We start from the raw sequence: 18,580 nt of genomic DNA on the forward strand, positions 1-18,580 counted from the left end.
GGGACCATGTACCTCCTGCGTCAGGTGGAGGTCCTGTACACAGGTTAGAAACCTGCGTGAGCGGTGGGACTTTGCTGTCTGTGTCTCCCAGCAGATGTCCAGCTAGTTTAGGTCCCCCATGACCACCGCCTCTTTAGAGAGATATTGAGAGTACATAGATTCATAGATATTAGGGTCGGAAGGGACCTCAATAGATCATCATGCTCAACCCCCTGCATAGACAGGAAAGAGCGCTGGGTTCAGATAACCCCAGCCAGATGCCCATCCAACCTCCCCTTGAAGACCCCCAGGGTAGGGGAGAGCACCACCTCCCTTGGGAGCCCGTTCCAGACCTTGGCCACTCTAACTGTGAAGAAGTTCCTCTTAACGTCCAGTCTAAATCTGCTCTCTGCTAGCTTATGGCCATTTTTTCTTGTGACCCCTGGGGGCACCTTGGTGAGCAGAGCCTCACCAATTCCCTTCTGTGCCCCCATCATGAATTTATAGGCAGCCACAAGGTTGCCTCTCAACCTTCTCTTGCAGAGACTGAAGAGATCCAGGTGCCCTACTCTCTCCTCATAGGGCTTGGCCTGCAAGCCCTTAACCTTATGAGTGGCCCTTCTCTGGACCCTCTCCAGATTATCCACATCCCTCTTGAAGTGTGGCGCCCAAAACTGCACGCAGTATTCCAACTGCGGTCTGAACAGCGCCCGATACAAGGGAAGTATCGCCTTCTTGGTTCTGATGTCATGCATCTGCTGATGCATGATAAAGTGCAGTTAGCTTTTCTGATGACTTCTTCGTCATGCCAACGACTCATGTTCATCTTGGAGTCCACTAGGACTCCAAGATCCCTTTCTGCTTCCATGCTACTGAGCAGGTCATTTCCTATGCAGTAGGTGTGCTGGACGTTTTTCCTCCCTAGGTGCAGCACTTTACATTTCTCTTTGTTAAATCACATTCTATTATTTTCTGCCCACTTGTCCAACCTGTCCAGGGCTGCCTATAGTTGTTCCCTGCCCTCCGGTGTGTCCACTTCTCTTGACAGTTTTGTATCATCCGCAGACTTAGACAGAGTACACTTCACTCCTTCGTCCAAGTCACTGATGAAGACATTGAAGAGTATCAGTCCAAGGACCGAGCCCTGTGGAACCCCACTGCCCATGCCCTTCCATGTCAGTACTGACCCATCCACTACCAACCACTCTCTGCGTACAACCCTCTAGCCAATTTGCCATTCACCGGACTGTGTAATCATCCAAGTCACAGCCTCTTAACTTGTTCACCAGTATGGGGTAGGATACTGTATCGAAGGCCTTCCTGAAGTCTAAGTAAACGATAACCCCTACTCCTGTGTCCAGGTATTTTGTAACCTGGTCATAAAAAGACACTAGATTAGTCAGGCATGATCTGTCTGCTGTGAACCCATGCTGGTTTCCCCTCAGCATAATTTTTCCTGCTGGGCTGTCACATATATATGAGCCTTAATAATCTTTTCAAAGACTTTGCCAAAGACGGAGGTGAGACTGACTGGCTTATAGTTGCCTGGATCCTCCTTCCTCCCCTTCTTGAAAATAGGGACCACATTGGCCCTTTTCCAGTCCTCCAGGACCTGTCCCATGCGCCATGAGTGCTCAAATATTCTTGCCAGTGGCTGTGCAATAACATCAGCCAGTGCCCTCAGTACCCTCGGATGGAGCTCATCCGGGCCTGCCGACTTAAACACATCCAGTCCTTCCAAGTGACTGCAACATCTCAGGGTCAACACTTGGTAGTCTGACACCCAGCTGTTGCCTCTCTACAATCCTGTTGTGAGACTTGTCTTGCCCCTTGTTAAATTGGGGAACGTAACCTATAGCAAAAGATTGATCAAAGATGTTCTTTTCCCACCCTACAAGTATATTAGATTAAAATATACAGATGTTCTTTAATAAAACCTGGCTTATTATGTACTGGCTGGCATCTTTATGTTAACACCTATGTAATGGGATGTAGGTTTGTTAATTTCTTTAATGTTAAAATGACTATCCTAAAGGTTGTTAACTTCAAACTATGAGCCTGCATGTAGGAAATAACTTAATACTGATTTAAAAAAATAAGCATTTAATGTTGCTGTGTAAAGATTGATATTTCTCCCTCTGTCTTCAGAAATTATTTTACAGAAGGTAAGATTTGGAAGGTTCCTGAGGTACCACATGATGAAAATGAGGATGAAGATGTAAAGTCTGAGAGGTTACGAGTCAAAGACATTCTAACCAGTCAAAACTGTGAGGAGGTAATCCTATAATCATGGTTGAATTGCACCAGGGCAGTGTGTAATTGGCTGCCATTATTGTCAGCAAATTTAAGTATATCAGATTTGAAATTATAGAAATGAATGCATAAATGGAAATCTAAAATCTAGATACTAGCTTTGTCTTGTCAGTTTGCTATATGAATTTTTTTGTAATAAATATTCAAATAAGTGAGTAAGGTTCTGTTTTTCTGTATGTATTTAATATCACTTAGGTTTAGTTCTCTGCACATTTCTTGTATGTTAAATTTTCTTCTACTTAATTTTGTCAGAGCAGCAAAATCTAGAATTTTAAACTTAAGTGTAACTGTGTGCCCTGGTAGTTGGTGGTTCTAGATTTTGGGACAATAGACATTCACACTGTAAGTAAGAGCCACATCCTAGTGAGATCAAACCTTGGGGGAGGAGTCAAGCTGTGCAATGTTCAAAAACGGTGCTTGGTGTAAGCTATGAGTCATATTCTGCATCTATTTCACGATGAAAAGTGTCTGAATGTGGTTCAGCTGCAGTCAAACCTTTAGATTGGATTTCTACTGCATACAGACAATGGGGATGACTCCTGTTTACCTCTATAAATGAAGAGCAGTCATACAGAATTGAAATTATACCCGCTCTCTGGGACCAGAGTTATGTTTTATAGGATAAGATTCTTTGATACTTACCATGTAAATCCTCATCTAGTGACAAAAATATTTTGTTATTGTACATTTCTTTAAAAAGTAGTTACTTATTAAACATTAAACAGTACATTATCTTTTGCTTTTATTAGAAGCCAGCAATTTTGGTCAGCAGTTTGCATAAAGAATATGACGAAAGGAAAGATTTTCTTCTTAGAAGAAACATAAAGAAGGTCGCAACTAAGCATGTCTCTTTTTGTGTAAAAAAAGGTCTGAGCTAAATTAGTTACTATTTTTTTTTCAGGAAAAAACAAACATTTTGCTTTTGTTCTTGAAACTCACAGGCAATATTTTATATGTCATTTTTATTTTTAAGGCGAAATCCTGGGATTGTTGGGGCCCAATGGAGCCGGAAAAAGCACGGTGATTAACATGCTGGTTGGAGATGTTGAACCAACTGCTGGCCAGGTATAGTATTATTGTAAACTAAATAAAAACAACAAATGAGGTTTAATACCTGGTTCAGTTTGGGTTTTTGCCTTGACCCATCTGCTTTAAATATTTTTCTTCATTTTTATAAGAACACTTGCAAACCTTATGTGAAAATATTATTGAGGAAGGGCTGTGGGGGGTTTGTCCTCTGCAGGTGCTGATGGGAGATGATTCTTTTGGACCGAACGGTGAAGCGGATTTGATTAAATTTGTGGGATACTGTCCTCAAATAAATCCACTTTGGCCAGATGTTACGTTGCAGGAGCATTTTGAGATTTATGGAGCTATCAAAGGAATGAGTAAAAGTGATGTGAAAGAAGTAATAAGACGGTAAACGTTCATTAAATAGAGCTTTTTTTTATGTTTTCACCCTTATTTTCTCTAGGTTTTCATGAAAATGAAACCGTAAAGGTTTTGTCTATCAGACTTAATGGAAAGCAGTTGCAGCAAGAGGGTATCATGGTTTGGGGTGGGAAAAATTTAGCACTGCTGTGAGTGGGTGTTTTTTTGTGGGGGAAACTTTATATCACCTTGAAAATCCAAACCATGCTCACATTTATATAAGTCTAAAGGCAATATATTATTCTAACTCCCACTTTCAAAGAAAGTATCAGTCAGTTTATAATGATGTTAATATACACTATCCCTGAGAAGTATCTCCTGTGTTTGTGTAGGCAGACGGAAAGTATAGATAGTTAGTTCTTCTCTGGGACTTTGTGGCAAGCAGAAGCCTTGTCTCTAGGCTTTTATGTAACTTTAGCCAAGTCAAGCATCTGCTTTGATTCAGAGGGAAGTTAAGTGCTCAAATCTGGATGTAGGTCTCAGCCATAATCTGAGTTTCGCTTTTCCCATCTGAAAAATGGGGAACACAGCCATACATTTCTTCCCAGAGGTGTTGTGACATTTCTTCATAGGGTGGAGTGGACTGCAGATGATAAGGCACTTCAGTAGTCAATTGGGGAGGGTGGATAAATAATTTCCGTTAGTATTTGCTTAAACTATGTCTTCCCCCGTGTTTTTAGTATAAATTAAATTATATGCATCTTCCCTTTTGTCAAATATATCAAAGTGAGATAGGTTTCTAGATGATGTAAATAATACAAAGGGTGGGCAAATACAAGGCGTGGGCAAAACTTCAGTCCCTGATTCAATTGGGCGGAGATTCAGCCCGATTCTGTGGCCAAATGTCCAAATCGAATCAGAGGACCCTTTAATCTCTCCGAATCAAATTGGACCCCTCCAAATAGATTCGGAAAGATTCAGCAATTCAGGCATAGACACAGCTTTAAATGTTTTTTCTACATACCTCTAGGTAGCAGGCAGCATATCAGTGTTGTGATGCTGGGGTGCATGGAGTGTCCCACATAAGCATGGGGGGCTCCCCAGTGCTCTTGGCAGCAGACCTGGAAGTGGACCAGAATCACTTGTGGTCCACTTACAGGTCCTCTGGCTCAGTGACTGGTGCCTCCTGATTCTGAGGGGGGCAGCTGGGGTCCCCCTGTGGTCAATCACCACGCCATGGCGGTGCAGTGGGCCTCCCAGCGCGCTCCCTGGCAGACCTGGAAGTGGACCAGAAGTACTTCTGGCCCACTTTCTGGTCCATTGCCAAGCATGTGGAGTGTCCCCCACCCCTCCTGAGCTCCAACAGGACGCTACATCTGCCCTAGCGTTGCAGTGTTCATAAAGCCACACTGGTACCTCAAGGTAAGTAGAAAAAAACATTTAAAGCTGTGTCTATGTCTAAATCTCTAATTCTCCAAATCAGCATCAAATCATCAGATTTGGATTCAGCCAAATGAAATCAGGGACAGTGATCCGAATCAACAGATCAAATCATTGTCCCCAATTCAGGCCTAATCTGAATCTGAATCGAATAGGGCCCACTTCTCACACCCCTAGTAAATAAGGTAAGATAATTTTAAAAGTCTATTTTGAACAGATTATTTTTAAACCATTTGCAAAAAGGTCTGTACTTATGAAAGAAATCAGTTTTTGATAGCTTTGCAAAAGTTATGATGAGTCCTACTTTTGAAGGTTAGTAATATAACGGATGGGTATTATGAGCTTTTCTTAGAAGCTGGTTTATTTAGAGGGCATTCACAATGGTACATAAGATTTACCAATATTATCTCCTGTATGTTTTGCAGTATTGCAAGTGCTCTAGATTTGAAAGAGCATCTACAGAAAACAACAAAGAAGCTTGGAGTGGGAATTAAACGTAAGGTATGGAGGAGGTTTTAAAAGAAGCAGAATTCAGCATTTTCAGTAAGTCTGTTCAACAGTCATAAAAACCTGTTCTCTTTCTTTCCTCTCAGTTATGTTTTGCACTAAGTATGCTGGGTAATCCCCAGATTACGCTGCTAGATGAGCCATCTACTGGAATGGACCCCAAGGCCAAACAGCACATGTGGTGAGTGTATCACTGCCCTACCTATAATAGGTGTTTTTACAGTGATCTGTATCATCAGATAATCTAATAATAATACTATCTTTGTTTTCACTGTAAATTTTGGAATATATCCTGGTTGAACCGGAAAGATTTTACTTTTCTTTCCATTCACATGTATAAACCTTGTTATGCAGAATGACCATTCTGTACATTTCAAAGGAAACCTTTTTCCTCCCAGGCCTTTTCCTAACTTGCCCTAGGGCAAAAAGATTTTCCTAATTTAGAACTGGTGATCAGTTTGGTCCTGTGCTTTGTGCACAAGATGCATCAGCCAAGTCTTTAAAAAAAAAAAAAACTCTCTCTACTATATTAGTGAGGTGCTTCACCAGTGCAAATGTGGCCAATCTCTGATACCTCAAGGGAAGCTGGAAAAAAACACTTCTGCGTTGGAGGGAATTCTTCCTGGCTCTGGCAGAAGCTATTTGACCCTCTGAAAAACAAGATTTACATTGTCTTAATGATGAGTTGCAAGTGTTCTAAATGTGTTCAGGGCACTGCAAACAGTCCTGATTTCTCTATGGGCTCACAAAATAAAGGTATGCTCGTTTGGACATTGCAGTTGTCCTGCTCCCCACAAATGGGACTTTATTTCCAGGACTTTATTTCTGACATTCCAGTTTTATGAGTAGTTTTGATCCTCATTTAAAAAAAAAAAATCAACGTGGAAGAAGTATCCAACTGTTTTCTCCAAATTGTGGAATTTCCCATCGCCACTTCAGGACAGACAATATTCAGTACTAAACTACTGACAGTTTCCATATGCCTACACAGTATGCCTTAATAGAGTAAATTTAATATTCAAACAAAAATGTCCCTGGTATTTACCTCTGTTTATTCACATTATTATGCTCACCTTTTCCCCAGAAGTTGGCAATCTGAAGTTTGGGGCATGGGTCTTGGTTAAAAGGAAAAATCTTCTTCTAGTTTGTTTTGCCTTCCCAAACAAAAGAAGCTGTATGTTTGATTTGCATGCATATGGTGTGCAAATAAGTGTGGTGATGATGCTCCTGTGAATATCCAGGTCTCTGCAAAAGATGGATGTTACAGTCTTTTATCCAGAATAATTGAAAGGTTTCAGAAAGTACAGACCAAGACTTATGTGTTAGCTCTTTGTTCTGTGCTGTAAAGAATGGTCTCCAAGGGCTTTGTGTTAATGTTTTACTAATATATTTACATGTGACCTGAAAGGTACTTTTTATGTTTGTTTTTTTGTATAGGAGGGCAATAAGAGCAGCTTTTAAAGGCAGAGAGAGAGCAGCTATTCTGACCACTCATTATATGGAGGAGGCTGATGCTGTATGCGATAGAGTAGCAATCCTGATCTCAGGGCAGTTAAGGTACCATAAACTCTACTGGTTTGTATGTATTTTGATTCTTTGAAATGAAAGGAAACATGACTTCTGCCAGCATGCATGTAGTTATTGCACACATATGTATTTGCCTTAAACCGCTAGCTAAAAAACACAGTTCATAAAAACTATTGAACACTGCTCTGCTTTCTTTGCATGATAAATAATAATGTTTTTATCTTTAAAAAACTGGTAGGTGCATTGGTACAGTTCAGCATCTGAAGAGTAAATTTGGCAGAGGGTACTTCTTGGAAATGAAATTAAAAGACACTGCAGGAGTTCACCAGATGGAGATGCTTCAAAGGCACATTTTACACATCTTCCCAAATGCAAGTCGGCAGGAAAGGTAGAATTGACTAAATGCAGCAACAGGCTTCAAAAAGAAAAAATAATACATCCTGCATTTTTTATCTTTGATTTACATATGATTATACCATGTTAAAAGTCTACATAAAAAAAGTTAATAAAGTTTTGGGGACTGAGGGCATTCTTGGAAATGAAGTCATGCATTTTTTTCATAGGGTTGTTGGTTGTAGTCATATTGGTCTAAGGGCATAGGCAGAGAAGGGTCTCCCTATGCCTAAAGTAGGGTGTTTGTGCTCAGAAGCTTGCAGAAAACAATTTTCTGTCACGTTTCAGTCATGCCCAGGCTACAAAATGTGGATATAACCTAACAGTTCTCAAACAACTCTGTCAGCTGTGTATTTCAGGGAGCAAAACTTTGATTTAATCCTTTTTAAAAAGGAGAGAACTCCAGACAGTTGGGAGATATTTGGATTCACTCACAAAAGAGAAATTCTGATCAGTAAGAATAGAGCAGATGACTGAATCTCAGGTGCTGAGGAGGGTGGATCTGGCAGTGAAGGAGTTTTAGAAAAAATCCTGGTTGGTGTAGCTGGTATTGGCTTCTGTCAGGGGTGGAACATTTTAGATGATCTCATCTAAAGTGATAAACCCTGTTTTCCTAGGTAACTCTGTGCTTAAACTGAACTGGTTTGCATGTTTCTAAAAAAAAATGTGTATTCATGCAAAAGTTGCTTTTTACTTTTAGCATCTTTGGCCAAGGGAAAGCTCATTCTGTGTCTTCTTTTTCAGTTTCTCCTCCATTTTAGCATTTAGAATACCAAAAGAAGATGTACAGTCACTTTCACACTCCTTCTCTAAACTGGAGGAAGGTAAGAAAAGTATTTGGCAGGCAAGTAAATCATTTTATCTACCACAAACCTGTTAATTTTATTCTCCCTGATCCTGCATACCATATAGCTTTATTCTCCATGCCCCACTCCACTACACCCACTCCACCAGTCTCTCTCCAAAATTCAGTTATGTTAGTCTTCAAAAATTTGTAAGGCTCATGACTCCAAGAAATCTCCCCTTCTAATCTTTCCTCCTTATAACATATTTTGTATAAACCTACTATATTGTTAATCCATAGGTAAATATAAATAGCCAGGCTTCTCTGTAGAGTGTCTTACTGTTCATGGGAGGAAGACTGAGAGTATGGCTGCATGCTGGGGTCCCCTTAGACTTTGTATCTTGCACAGAAGGAAAAGCTCAAGGATTTGGGTACCTTGATGTTATAAGGTCTCAAATAATCTTCTTCAGGAAGAGCAGTGTTTGGGGAGAGATTCTCAGAAATAGAACAGTAGTGATAGTGAGGTGTCTATATGGGTGAGTTTTTTTATGAGTTTATTTCTATGATTAGAGTTTAAAAAGCTTCCAGAAACCTGCAGGTAGACGCTTTATACCGAAGGGCTACCTTACTGCCACTGGACTGATGATGCTGGTAGAAATTATTATTCATCTCTATTTAGTTCCTGGTCTAGGTTCCCTTGCCTTCTTCTCACACAGGAAAATGGAGATAGTAATCAGACAGCGGAACTAGTTGGTCTTAGACAGCATATTCATAACTGGAAAGCTGCTCTGTGTTCTTAGGGGAGTCAGCAGTAAATATTTAAAATACAGCTTTGATTTTCAGGTCTTTGATAAATGTCTGAAACTTGTATTTTTTTCTACTTGTTTAAACAGCAAAGCATGCTTTCAATGTTGAGGAGTACAGCTTTTCTCAAGCCACACTGGAACAAGTATGTGAAAGGCCACGTTATTTCATAAATGAAAATAAATTGTATCCTGTAGAAAATAATTAAAGTAAAAGCTGCGCTATCCAGTACCTTACAAGCTGGCATGCTCTATTAACCAGCATGCCAGCTTGTAAGGGAAAAGCGAAACCAGAAGTGCCCACCATGGCACTTCGTTTCGCTGAACCCCCACAGCCTGGGGCAAAGCAGCCTGTGCTGCTGAGCTCCAACAGCCTGGGGCATAGCACCTTGCGTGGGGCCCCCACACCTGTCCCTCAGGGCCTGCAGGAGAGGCAGCGATGTGGTGGGAGGGAGTGACGCCCCGGACATGGTGGGAGAGACAGTGGCCCAAACAGGCAAAGACACCTGTTCAGGCCACTCAGTGAACCAGCATATTTTGTTAGCCGGCACCCCCCATTCCCCATGGGTGCCGGATAACAAAGCTTTTACTGTATATTGGATAAAAGTTTTGAATGATCATTTTCAAAAAAATGTGTTGAGCACATAGGAACAATGTTGCCATGGGTTTCAAAAAAGGAAGAAAGAAAACTGAAATCAAAAACCAGTGACAGAAGTAGTGATGATTAGAACAAAAGAAATCAGTATTGCAGAGTATTTCTAGTAAGTCAACATCTTTGATGTGCCTGTGATTTGTGGTGTCATATGCCTGGGCCGATAGGACAAACCTAGGACTTGTTCTCAACCTGGATAGTCCAGAGCTTGTTTAAGTTTCAGCTGAGCTTGCCCCTTAAGTTCTTGTACTGAACGGTTGGCACATGTGTTCCAGGCACTGAAGCAAGTCTGTCTTTTGTGATGTGGGGCCATGACTATTTCAGTGGATGCATCGCTTCTTGCAGTTTGAATACCCTTGCACTGAATATAAGGTACTCATGCCATTTTTCTACTTTTTTAGGTTTTTGTGGAGCTTGCCAAAGAGCAAGAGGAGGAAGATAACAGTTTGGGAACCTTAAACAGCACACTCTGGTGGGAAAGAACACAAGAAGATAGAGTCATTTTTTGAACTCTTGAGCATTATAGGATTTAATCGATTTACTGTTCTTACCTTTTCACATGTGCTGAGCACAAAAACAAGTGGGAGTGTGGAAAAAAAATCAGATTTAGGAGGGAAAAATGTAGATTTGGAAACAGTGACACTCCAGTTTTCACCTTCCTGGCCTTCAGAGATCATTATAAAAGAGGGGATGAATTCATTTTGAGGACTGACATTGCAAGTTTCAGACTTCTTCTCCAGCATCATTCTGTTCTCTCTTTTCAACTGTGAGTGGTAGATGACAGTCTATTTCTTCATAATTTCCTTTTGAGTCTGGTTAGTTTGTCCTATTTTCCTAGTAATTCACCTCATGAGCTGGCTCAGCCAGTTGGCATGTTACATTGCTGTCAGGTATGGGTATTATCCAGATTTTGAGTTTTGTCCAATGTAATGACTTCTGCACTCTTAGCTTCTTTTGGAAAGATACCTCAGAAGTTTGGGACCCCAAAAGTCATGAGTGGGAGCACTAGAAAAGGGCTGGCCAAGCCTGTAAAGCATGGCAGATGCAGCCAAAGTGCAGTGGAAATGAGTGACATGTCTAGAGTTAAATGTCTGCATCTCTGCATTTACTTCAAGCTAGGGACAGAAATTACACACAAACTGGTATAAGTGATCTGAAACCGATATAAATCTGTAACACAACAGAAGTTCAGTGCACATAAACGGCTTTCAAAATGGCCGAAACTGGTGTAAGATAAACCTGGATGGATGTCAGACTTAACTGATTTAAGTTAAATCAGTTCATTGAACTTCTGTCCCAGATCCCCTCCAGATACAAGTTAATTCACAGTCCCCCAGCATCCCATGATGCTTTGCACCTCCCCTGCAACCCTCCTTGCTTACAGGGTGGACAGGCTGGCCTTTGCCCACATTGTCTGTTCCAGCAGAGCAGGGAGACATGCTCTAGCACCCCCCTTTTCCCCCAGCTTCTGGCCTGAGCCATTGCAGGCATGTGGCTGCATTTCCAGAATCAAAAGTAAATGTCTGTTCACTTGCTTATCAGTTCAATGTAGACAGCTTAGACTAACCCGCGAAGACTGAATCAATTCAGACTTGGGCTTTTTGACCATCTGTACTTAGTGTTAAGGCCTGTCAAATTCAGGGCTTTAATTGCTTGACAGAATGTCTGTAAATTTTGTCACTTCCGGGTAAAGTTCCTTATAGACTACATTGCATTGCTAAAATTGAGCTACTAAAATTTTAGCTACTAAAATTCATTATATAAGATGATGTTGATTAGTTCAACCTAAATTATTTGAATGCTACTGAATACTGGTCGTGTCTATGTGAGATGCTTACTGTGCGGTGTCTTGTTACTACTGCACAGTAGTGTCACCGGGCACGAGCCATGATGTGATGCTGCTGCACAGTAGTAACAAGCTATTGTGCATTAGTAACAAGCTACTGCTCAGCAAGAGTCACTAGGCAACTGTGCCGGGACACTACTACACAATAATGCCAGTTACTGCACAGTCATTTAATACTCTGGTATGCAAGTACTAAATGACTGCACAGTTACAACTGCACAGTGGGTGCCTCATGCAGACATGCCCACTGACCCCTAAAAGTCTGAATGATAAGCTGATTTAAAAATCCTTATTTTACTGCTTGGAAAAATAGATCTCAGGTCAAATTTCCTTATCCAAAATAATCTGTCTGGCAAAACAAAGCAGCATCAATAGTGGACAAGGACCCAGTTGTGCTTGGCACCGTGCAAGCTTGAAACCATGCTATCTGTCTGAGCTAAATCCTACTTTTTCCGATTGTTCTTTGCCCCGTTTGGGGCTAGTACATCTCCAACTTATTACTAATCACATGATCTACAGTATGAGGATGACAGACACAGCTATCACTTAACAAAAAGCTTGCTTAGAGGCCATTTTGCTTTGAAGTCACAAAAAATATTGTACTCATCATTAAACAGGGCATAAATAATATAGCGAATTTATCTTGGTATCCAGTCAACGTAAAAATGTTCACATATCAATACAATATGGCACGTGATTACTGTTATGTATCTATTTATTGCGAATCGGCAGGTGTTATTTGAGCTGTGTTATTTTATTGGCGTGCATAACAATTTATAATGCATGTGTGTGTGTGTAAGTTTAAATGGGGTTTGCAAAGTTGGATAGGCTCCTTTTGCTTCGTAAAACTGAAGATAAAATAATATCTTTATGGTTCTTGAAGAAATGTGAACATTTCTAGTTATGGCTGTTTAAAGCAGCATAACTAGTTATTTTTATTGGCTTCCAACATCAAATGTTCTATCACATATTCAAGAGGTAGTTATTTAAATGTAGTAATTTTTTAACAGTGAATTTACAGGGGCACACACCAGTATTTTCTAGTCTATCTTTGTTGCAATAGTAATGATGCAACACAGGATTGTCCATAACTTTCTTATCAGTAATTCTCTCACTTCCCCAAACCTGAAAGAATAAGCTTTAAATACGTAGCCTTGTCATTGATAATGATACTTTTCTTTAGTGTCTTGCAAATTCTTTTCTGATAAGAGCGGGCATGTAGTACTTCATCTTCAGGTGCAGGAGGAAACATTCATCTTATTTTGTGACATTAAATATTGCTGAAAATATAACTTAAAATGCATTGTCTTGTAATTCAGTTTCATAATCTACAACTCTAATTTTAAACAACATATATCATTATAGAATCATGAATTGAAACGCATTTCATATAAACTTGTATTGTCTACACGTCTGAAGACACTAGCTGTGTGAAGTTATATCAATTATTCATGGTTATCTCAAGATTAGAAAATACCTATCTTTTTTCATTCCCTATGTGTTCAGACTTAAAATTATGGTATTACCTGTGATTTAGATTCCCTACCCCCCACACTCCCACAGTTGTTGGGCAATAAGTGATGTATTGCTTGTGCAAAATTGATGACATTTTTAAAGGCCTAGTCGCATATTGGTATCAATGCAGATCTTGTAACTGAATCCAGTATGAGCTGGGATTAACCTCTACGTGTATGTTTTTTGCCTCTTTCTTTGTAACTAGTATCACTTATGTGGATTTTGCCATGAATGCCACTTGGATCTTTGTCCTGCATGGTACTGAGATGCATTTGCTCAGGGAGAGTGGAGGGCTTTCAGTACCTTACAGGACCTACTCTGCAGCCAGTCTGTCTGGATAAGTGGAGATGTAACGTAATGTAACCTAACATAAAACTCTGTTTTATTTTGAAGAAAAATGCGAGTGCTGAATTGATTGCACTGACATGCAGGCTCTAATTCCAGTAGCGGTCTCAGAGTGAAGCTTTCCTGTGGAAAAAACAGGCCAAATCTGGCACTTATCTCAATGTGATCCTACTGGTATATTTTATTTAACATTTATATTGTGGTAGCATATAAAAACCAGCCAGAATTAGGGCCCACTGCTGGAGGCTGTACAGACATATAATAAATGAGGGTCCGTACTGTAAGGAGTCTCGCATTGACTGCAATCAGTTGACTGAGTTGTGGTGATGTGACGAAGAGCCACATTTTAATCAGTTTTAATTAGAGGAAAGTTTCACTGTGGTTATAACAAGGGTGGGGTTGAAAATGAGCACCAGATCTTACGGATTCTTGTATGCATTATCTTTTTCACCTATTTTACTCCTTTGTTTCCTGTACAACTGTGTAACATCCCATCTACTGACATCCACTGCATTTTATCTGCAAGTTAGTAACTGCTAACATTATATTCAGACCTTTACACTTGGTAACTCAGAAGACCAGTAAGTCATAGTCACTTCTCTACTGATCTCAATCTACATTAAATATGGCTCATACCTCTTGCATTCCATCATTTCAGCAAACCATGAGGAATAAGCTCTACATCCTGTTGAATATATAACACACAACAGTTATGCTTTGCATCTGACCAACATGCCTTCTACTTTTTGCTTTTCTTATCACCCTAAAGTTATTTCATGTAGTAAGTTTTAATTTTATTTTTCTATCTGTAGGGTTCTAACACAGTTCATAGATTTCATAGACGTTAGGGCTGGAAGGGACTTCGAAGATCATCAAGTCCAGGCCCCTGCCCGGTGATGGTCTTGATTATGTGAGGAATTTGTAGCTGGTGTTTCATTTCTTTCACGTTCACCATACATCACTTTTGGACTAGAAGATGTCCTTTACTCTTTGGTATGGCCCCATTTCAACGTATGTCAGCTGTTAGTAGCTAACATAAAAGCTTCAGGGAAAGATACTTTCCTGAACCAATTGAAAAATGAAAGCATTATTGAATCTCTCCAAAGAATTGGGAGGACATTTCTGGGCCATTAACCTGTTGTTTTGCCCTTGGGGAGTAATCTGAAATTTGTCTTCCAAGGAGCAAGTTATTTTCTCTTAGACTATGGAGGTCAAACTCCATTGTCTGTCTGTCTGTCTCTAATCTGTGCGACTTAATCTTGCCCATCATATTTCTCTGAGTTTGATATTTTTTTTTTCAAACAACAAAATACCCCAAATTGTAGGAGTACTCCTTGTTAACTTCATTTTTTGCTCAATCTCTAAATTCATGTTCCTATTGTAATTTCTATCTATCCGCTATGTTCACAATTACTCCAACAAGGTACAGTCTTAATTAATGTGCATTTTCTATTTCCTTCTTGATTTAGGACAGTCTATGTACCTAGTTTTGATCTTTCTGTTATGTCTGACACCACTCATCAATTGGATTCTCTTTCATTTATACTGACTGTGAATCTACTGTCTGTCAAACCATTTCGTAGTCTCCCATAGCGTTTCTAGCCAGATATTATTGATGTATCTTTTCCAATAGATTCCTGTTTTCTAATGGGTTCATCATTATCTAACTTTTGTAATGGAACCATTTGAAAAGTTTTACTAAAATCTAGATATATTCTGCCCAGTACTGCTTACCCTGTTTGTGGCCACGTGGTATTTAAAAAGATAAGTGAGCATAAATTAGACCACTAGAGTCTACTACATCCTTGGCTTTGTGTTTCATATTGTTTGAACATTACACAAAATGTTGATCAAAGACATCCCAAGCTCTTTCATACCTTAGAAAGAGTGTACCAAGGTCTTTCAGATTGGTGCAGCAGGCCTATTAGATTACCAGAATGGAGAAGCAAAAAAATAATTCAAAGATCAAATAGATTGAAATAAGTTGGAAAGTACAATTGATATCAACAAAGCTTTGGGGATGAAGCCTTACATTTGAGCCCTGTGTTCTGTTTTGTTTTATTTTTTTCATGCTATTTAGGAACTGTAAATAATAAACGCAACCCAAACTGTATGTAATTGAGAGACATTTTGACTAGGAGGATCGCTAGGATCGGGATTGGGGTAGATTCTTGCTCAAATTGTCACCAACGAATTTAACCTCTTTATGCCACAGCTTTTCCCAACTGTAAAACGGGTCTGGTCATCCTTGCCTACTTTGCAGGGGTGTAGCGAGGATTAATTAGTGCATATGAAAACCTTAAAAATAAATTTACTTAAGTAGTAGTAGTATACGGATGTATTTTTGTATGGGATATTTAGTAACTCAGTTTTTGCTCACATTATCATGAGAAATCCATATTTTTAAATGGCATTATACAGTTAAGTATAGCCTATTAACTAGCTGATGCATACAAGATACATTTTATCTAAATGTTAGCGTTCTTTTAATGCTCATCCCAATATTACAGTCATGTACTTGATGAGGTATTTATGATTAATTTTATACACAGTTTTCTTTTATCACTTTTCTGTATCTGTAAAATGACCAGAATTATTTTTTTTTCTTTTTTCCAGAAGAAAGTGCTATTGAAATAAAGATGGATTGGATTGTTCATACTCTTGTTTCCGTAATATGTTTCTGCAGTACTACACATAAGGAACAAGGAGTAAAATGACCAAGTCTCACTGAAGGGCTATAGGACTGTACCTCCAAAGTTACTTAGATATAATCAGTGATTTAAACAACGCGATGTAAAACTCTTGGTAGGAAGGGCCAATCTGAAGAAGGAATTAATTCTAGATGTCATGCCTTCTGAGTTTATCTAACCAACAGAGTATCATATATAGACTTGTATAAATATCACCACTATGTTCTTGTCAGAATGAGGCCTACGAAGAACATAGTGGGCTGAATGCATTTTTGTATGATGACAGTTGATGACAACTTGTTGTCCTTAAGAGATTTAAATGGAGTTTGTTTGGTTCCTGGAGCCTGACCCAGCTTTGTCAGATCAGTGCTGAGTTGCTCCTATCAGGGGGGTTTTGAGCATACACTGAAACAGAGTTTGAGGCCTCTGGAGATCAGGTGAGGTGCTGCAAAGGGTTACACTCCCCCAGGGCTGCTTGGCATTTGAGTGAGGGCTTTTTGGACTGTACATTTGAACCTTGGATCTAAATTCCAAATCCTGATTTAGTCAAGAAATAGATATAACCCTTTGGCATTTGAAAAAACTACCTGCCACTTCAGAGCAAAGAACGGGGATATATGGGTGGTGTAAGCCTGCCTGTGATACATGCTGCTTTTATTTCTTGTATCTGTTTTAAGTTCATAACTTTGTCATAACAGAGCACCCTTAGTTTTATTTGTTTTATTTAGTACATTTAACAAAAGGGGAAGTTGTTGTAAAATTAAAAGAAAAGCCTCGTTAATTGAAACGTAATGGCCTCAGGATGGCAGTACACAGTAAGAGGAGAAACTAATGGTTGTTACAGTGTATTTCACAGGACTCATTTTTTGGCAAAGCAGGAGACAGTGTTTTTCATGTGGGAGCAAGAGATTGGAATCAAGAGAGTACAAATAATACAAATAATGAAAAGCAAAGCTGTACCGCTACATGCAGTCTTCTGTCTCTCATTCAAAATGACTTAGACATTTATTTGGGCACCTATACACATGCCTGATCCCTGCTCCAATGTGTTCTAATTGGAACGCATTGGAGCAGGTCCAATTAATCAAGTCTACTGGAGCGTTCTAATTAGAACGGTCCAGCATGCTCAGCGTCATGTGTATTCAGTGTCTCCATGTGTCCAAATGGTAGCTGGAGTGCTTTAACTAAAGCTCATTTTGAAGCAGGGGACACTGAATACATGAGACCAGTTGGAAAATGTCATACCTTCAGGCACTCCCATGGCTTTCTTCCAGGTAGCCACAATTTTTTTCTCATTGTCGTTCATGCTCTAGAACTATCATGGACAAGCCTTTGCAGACTTTCAGGAGAAAGAAACAGAAGCAAAGCAGCTCACTCCAGTGAAATGTTTTTTTCTCTCTGACCTGGATTACAAAGTGAACTCAGTGGTACCCTTTGCCATCCCTGGTGGGAGAGCAGAGGACTCTGGTCACTTTTGCTTTCTCCCTGGCTCAGAAGGCTGGAAGCAATCCAGGCTGTCCCGTTGGCCCCAGCTACGAAAACTGTGTGGGTGGGCAGTGAGATTAGTAACACTGAAGCTATTTTGAAAGGTTGGATGTGTAGCTCTGGAACGGATCAGTTAGCATCAAGCTGGCAAAGGAAACAGTGTTACAATGCTGACCTGCCTCTAGATCATCGTAAACGAGGTGAGCAGCCCACGTGCCTCAACTGTGGGAGACACTGGTAGCAGAAGGGACACTGCTGGGTAAGAAACTCCCCGTTCCTACGTTCTAAGTGAAAATAATAATACCTACTTGACTTTCCCTGAATCCAGGACTGATGCCACAAGTTTTCATTGTATTTTAAAGCGAAGTGGCAACAAAAGCACTATGTCCTATTTCCCTGCTGGGCCCACCAGCATTACACGTGATGTTCTGGTAGGCAGAGCAGTGTGCTAATCAAAGGACATATCGGGGCGGGTTTCAATAGACATGGATTTGTTTAGAGCTGCTGGAATAGTCTTCTAAATTGTAACTCGCTTGAATGCTGCTGACCTAGTCCATGCATCTTCTCTCCCAGGTAATTTACCATTCCTTTATTGCTTTATCAACTCTAACATGAAATGCTTCCAAAAATGAGTCTTTCACTACTTCTTCCTGTGAAGCAAATACAGAAGAGATGGCATAGGCTTAACAGCTAACAGGGTTTTTAATTTTTTTTTTTTGGGGGGGCCCCCAATTTTAAAATAAAATAAAAGAAGTTGATTGAAGTGTGTGTTTGTATTCAGCAGTGACGCAAGTGATTCTCAAGCAGTTGTAGTTATTTGGTTTGAAATGCTGCAGCTTTTACAAGCTTGGAATTGCATTTCTTTATTTTGAAATGTGTTCCCACAATGTCTTGACTGATCTTCAAGGGCAGCTTCCCTCCAGCAGTTCA

At 39.9% G+C, this 18,580-nt stretch overlaps 2 protein-coding genes across 5 annotated transcripts in view; both read left to right on the forward strand.

Moving 5' to 3' along the window:
• ABCA5 (ATP binding cassette subfamily A member 5) overlaps positions 1-10,647 on the forward strand; it is a 45,249-nt gene extending 34,602 nt beyond the window's left edge. For all 4 annotated transcript variants that reach the window (XM_019542337.1, XM_019542339.1, XM_019542338.1 and 1 more), the window contains 11 exons: positions 2,128-2,254; positions 3,042-3,159; positions 3,266-3,357; positions 3,536-3,711; positions 5,529-5,604; positions 5,697-5,791; positions 7,048-7,167; positions 7,376-7,525; positions 8,275-8,354; positions 9,208-9,263; positions 10,171-10,647. In XM_019542337.1, coding sequence (XP_019397882.1) covers positions 2,128-2,254; positions 3,042-3,159; positions 3,266-3,357; positions 3,536-3,711; positions 5,529-5,604; positions 5,697-5,791; positions 7,048-7,167; positions 7,376-7,525; positions 8,275-8,354; positions 9,208-9,263; positions 10,171-10,278 — 1,198 coding nt within the window. In that variant the 3' untranslated portion in view covers positions 10,279-10,647. The remainder of the gene's footprint in view (positions 1-2,127; positions 2,255-3,041; positions 3,160-3,265; positions 3,358-3,535; positions 3,712-5,528; positions 5,605-5,696; positions 5,792-7,047; positions 7,168-7,375; positions 7,526-8,274; positions 8,355-9,207; positions 9,264-10,170) is intronic.
• A 7,215-nt stretch (positions 10,648-17,862) lies between these two features.
• LOC109314944 (ATP-binding cassette sub-family A member 10-like) overlaps positions 17,863-18,580 on the forward strand; it is a 51,306-nt gene continuing 50,588 nt past the window's right edge. The window contains exon 1 of the mRNA XM_019542342.1: positions 17,863-18,223. The gene's annotated coding sequence lies outside the window, so the exon portion shown is untranslated. The remainder of the gene's footprint in view (positions 18,224-18,580) is intronic.

The sequence above is a fragment of the Crocodylus porosus genome, unplaced genomic scaffold, assembly GCF_001723895.1.
Source record: "Crocodylus porosus isolate Cpor-Errol unplaced genomic scaffold, CroPor_comp1, whole genome shotgun sequence".
NCBI lineage: Eukaryota > Metazoa > Chordata > Crocodylia > Crocodylidae > Crocodylus > Crocodylus porosus.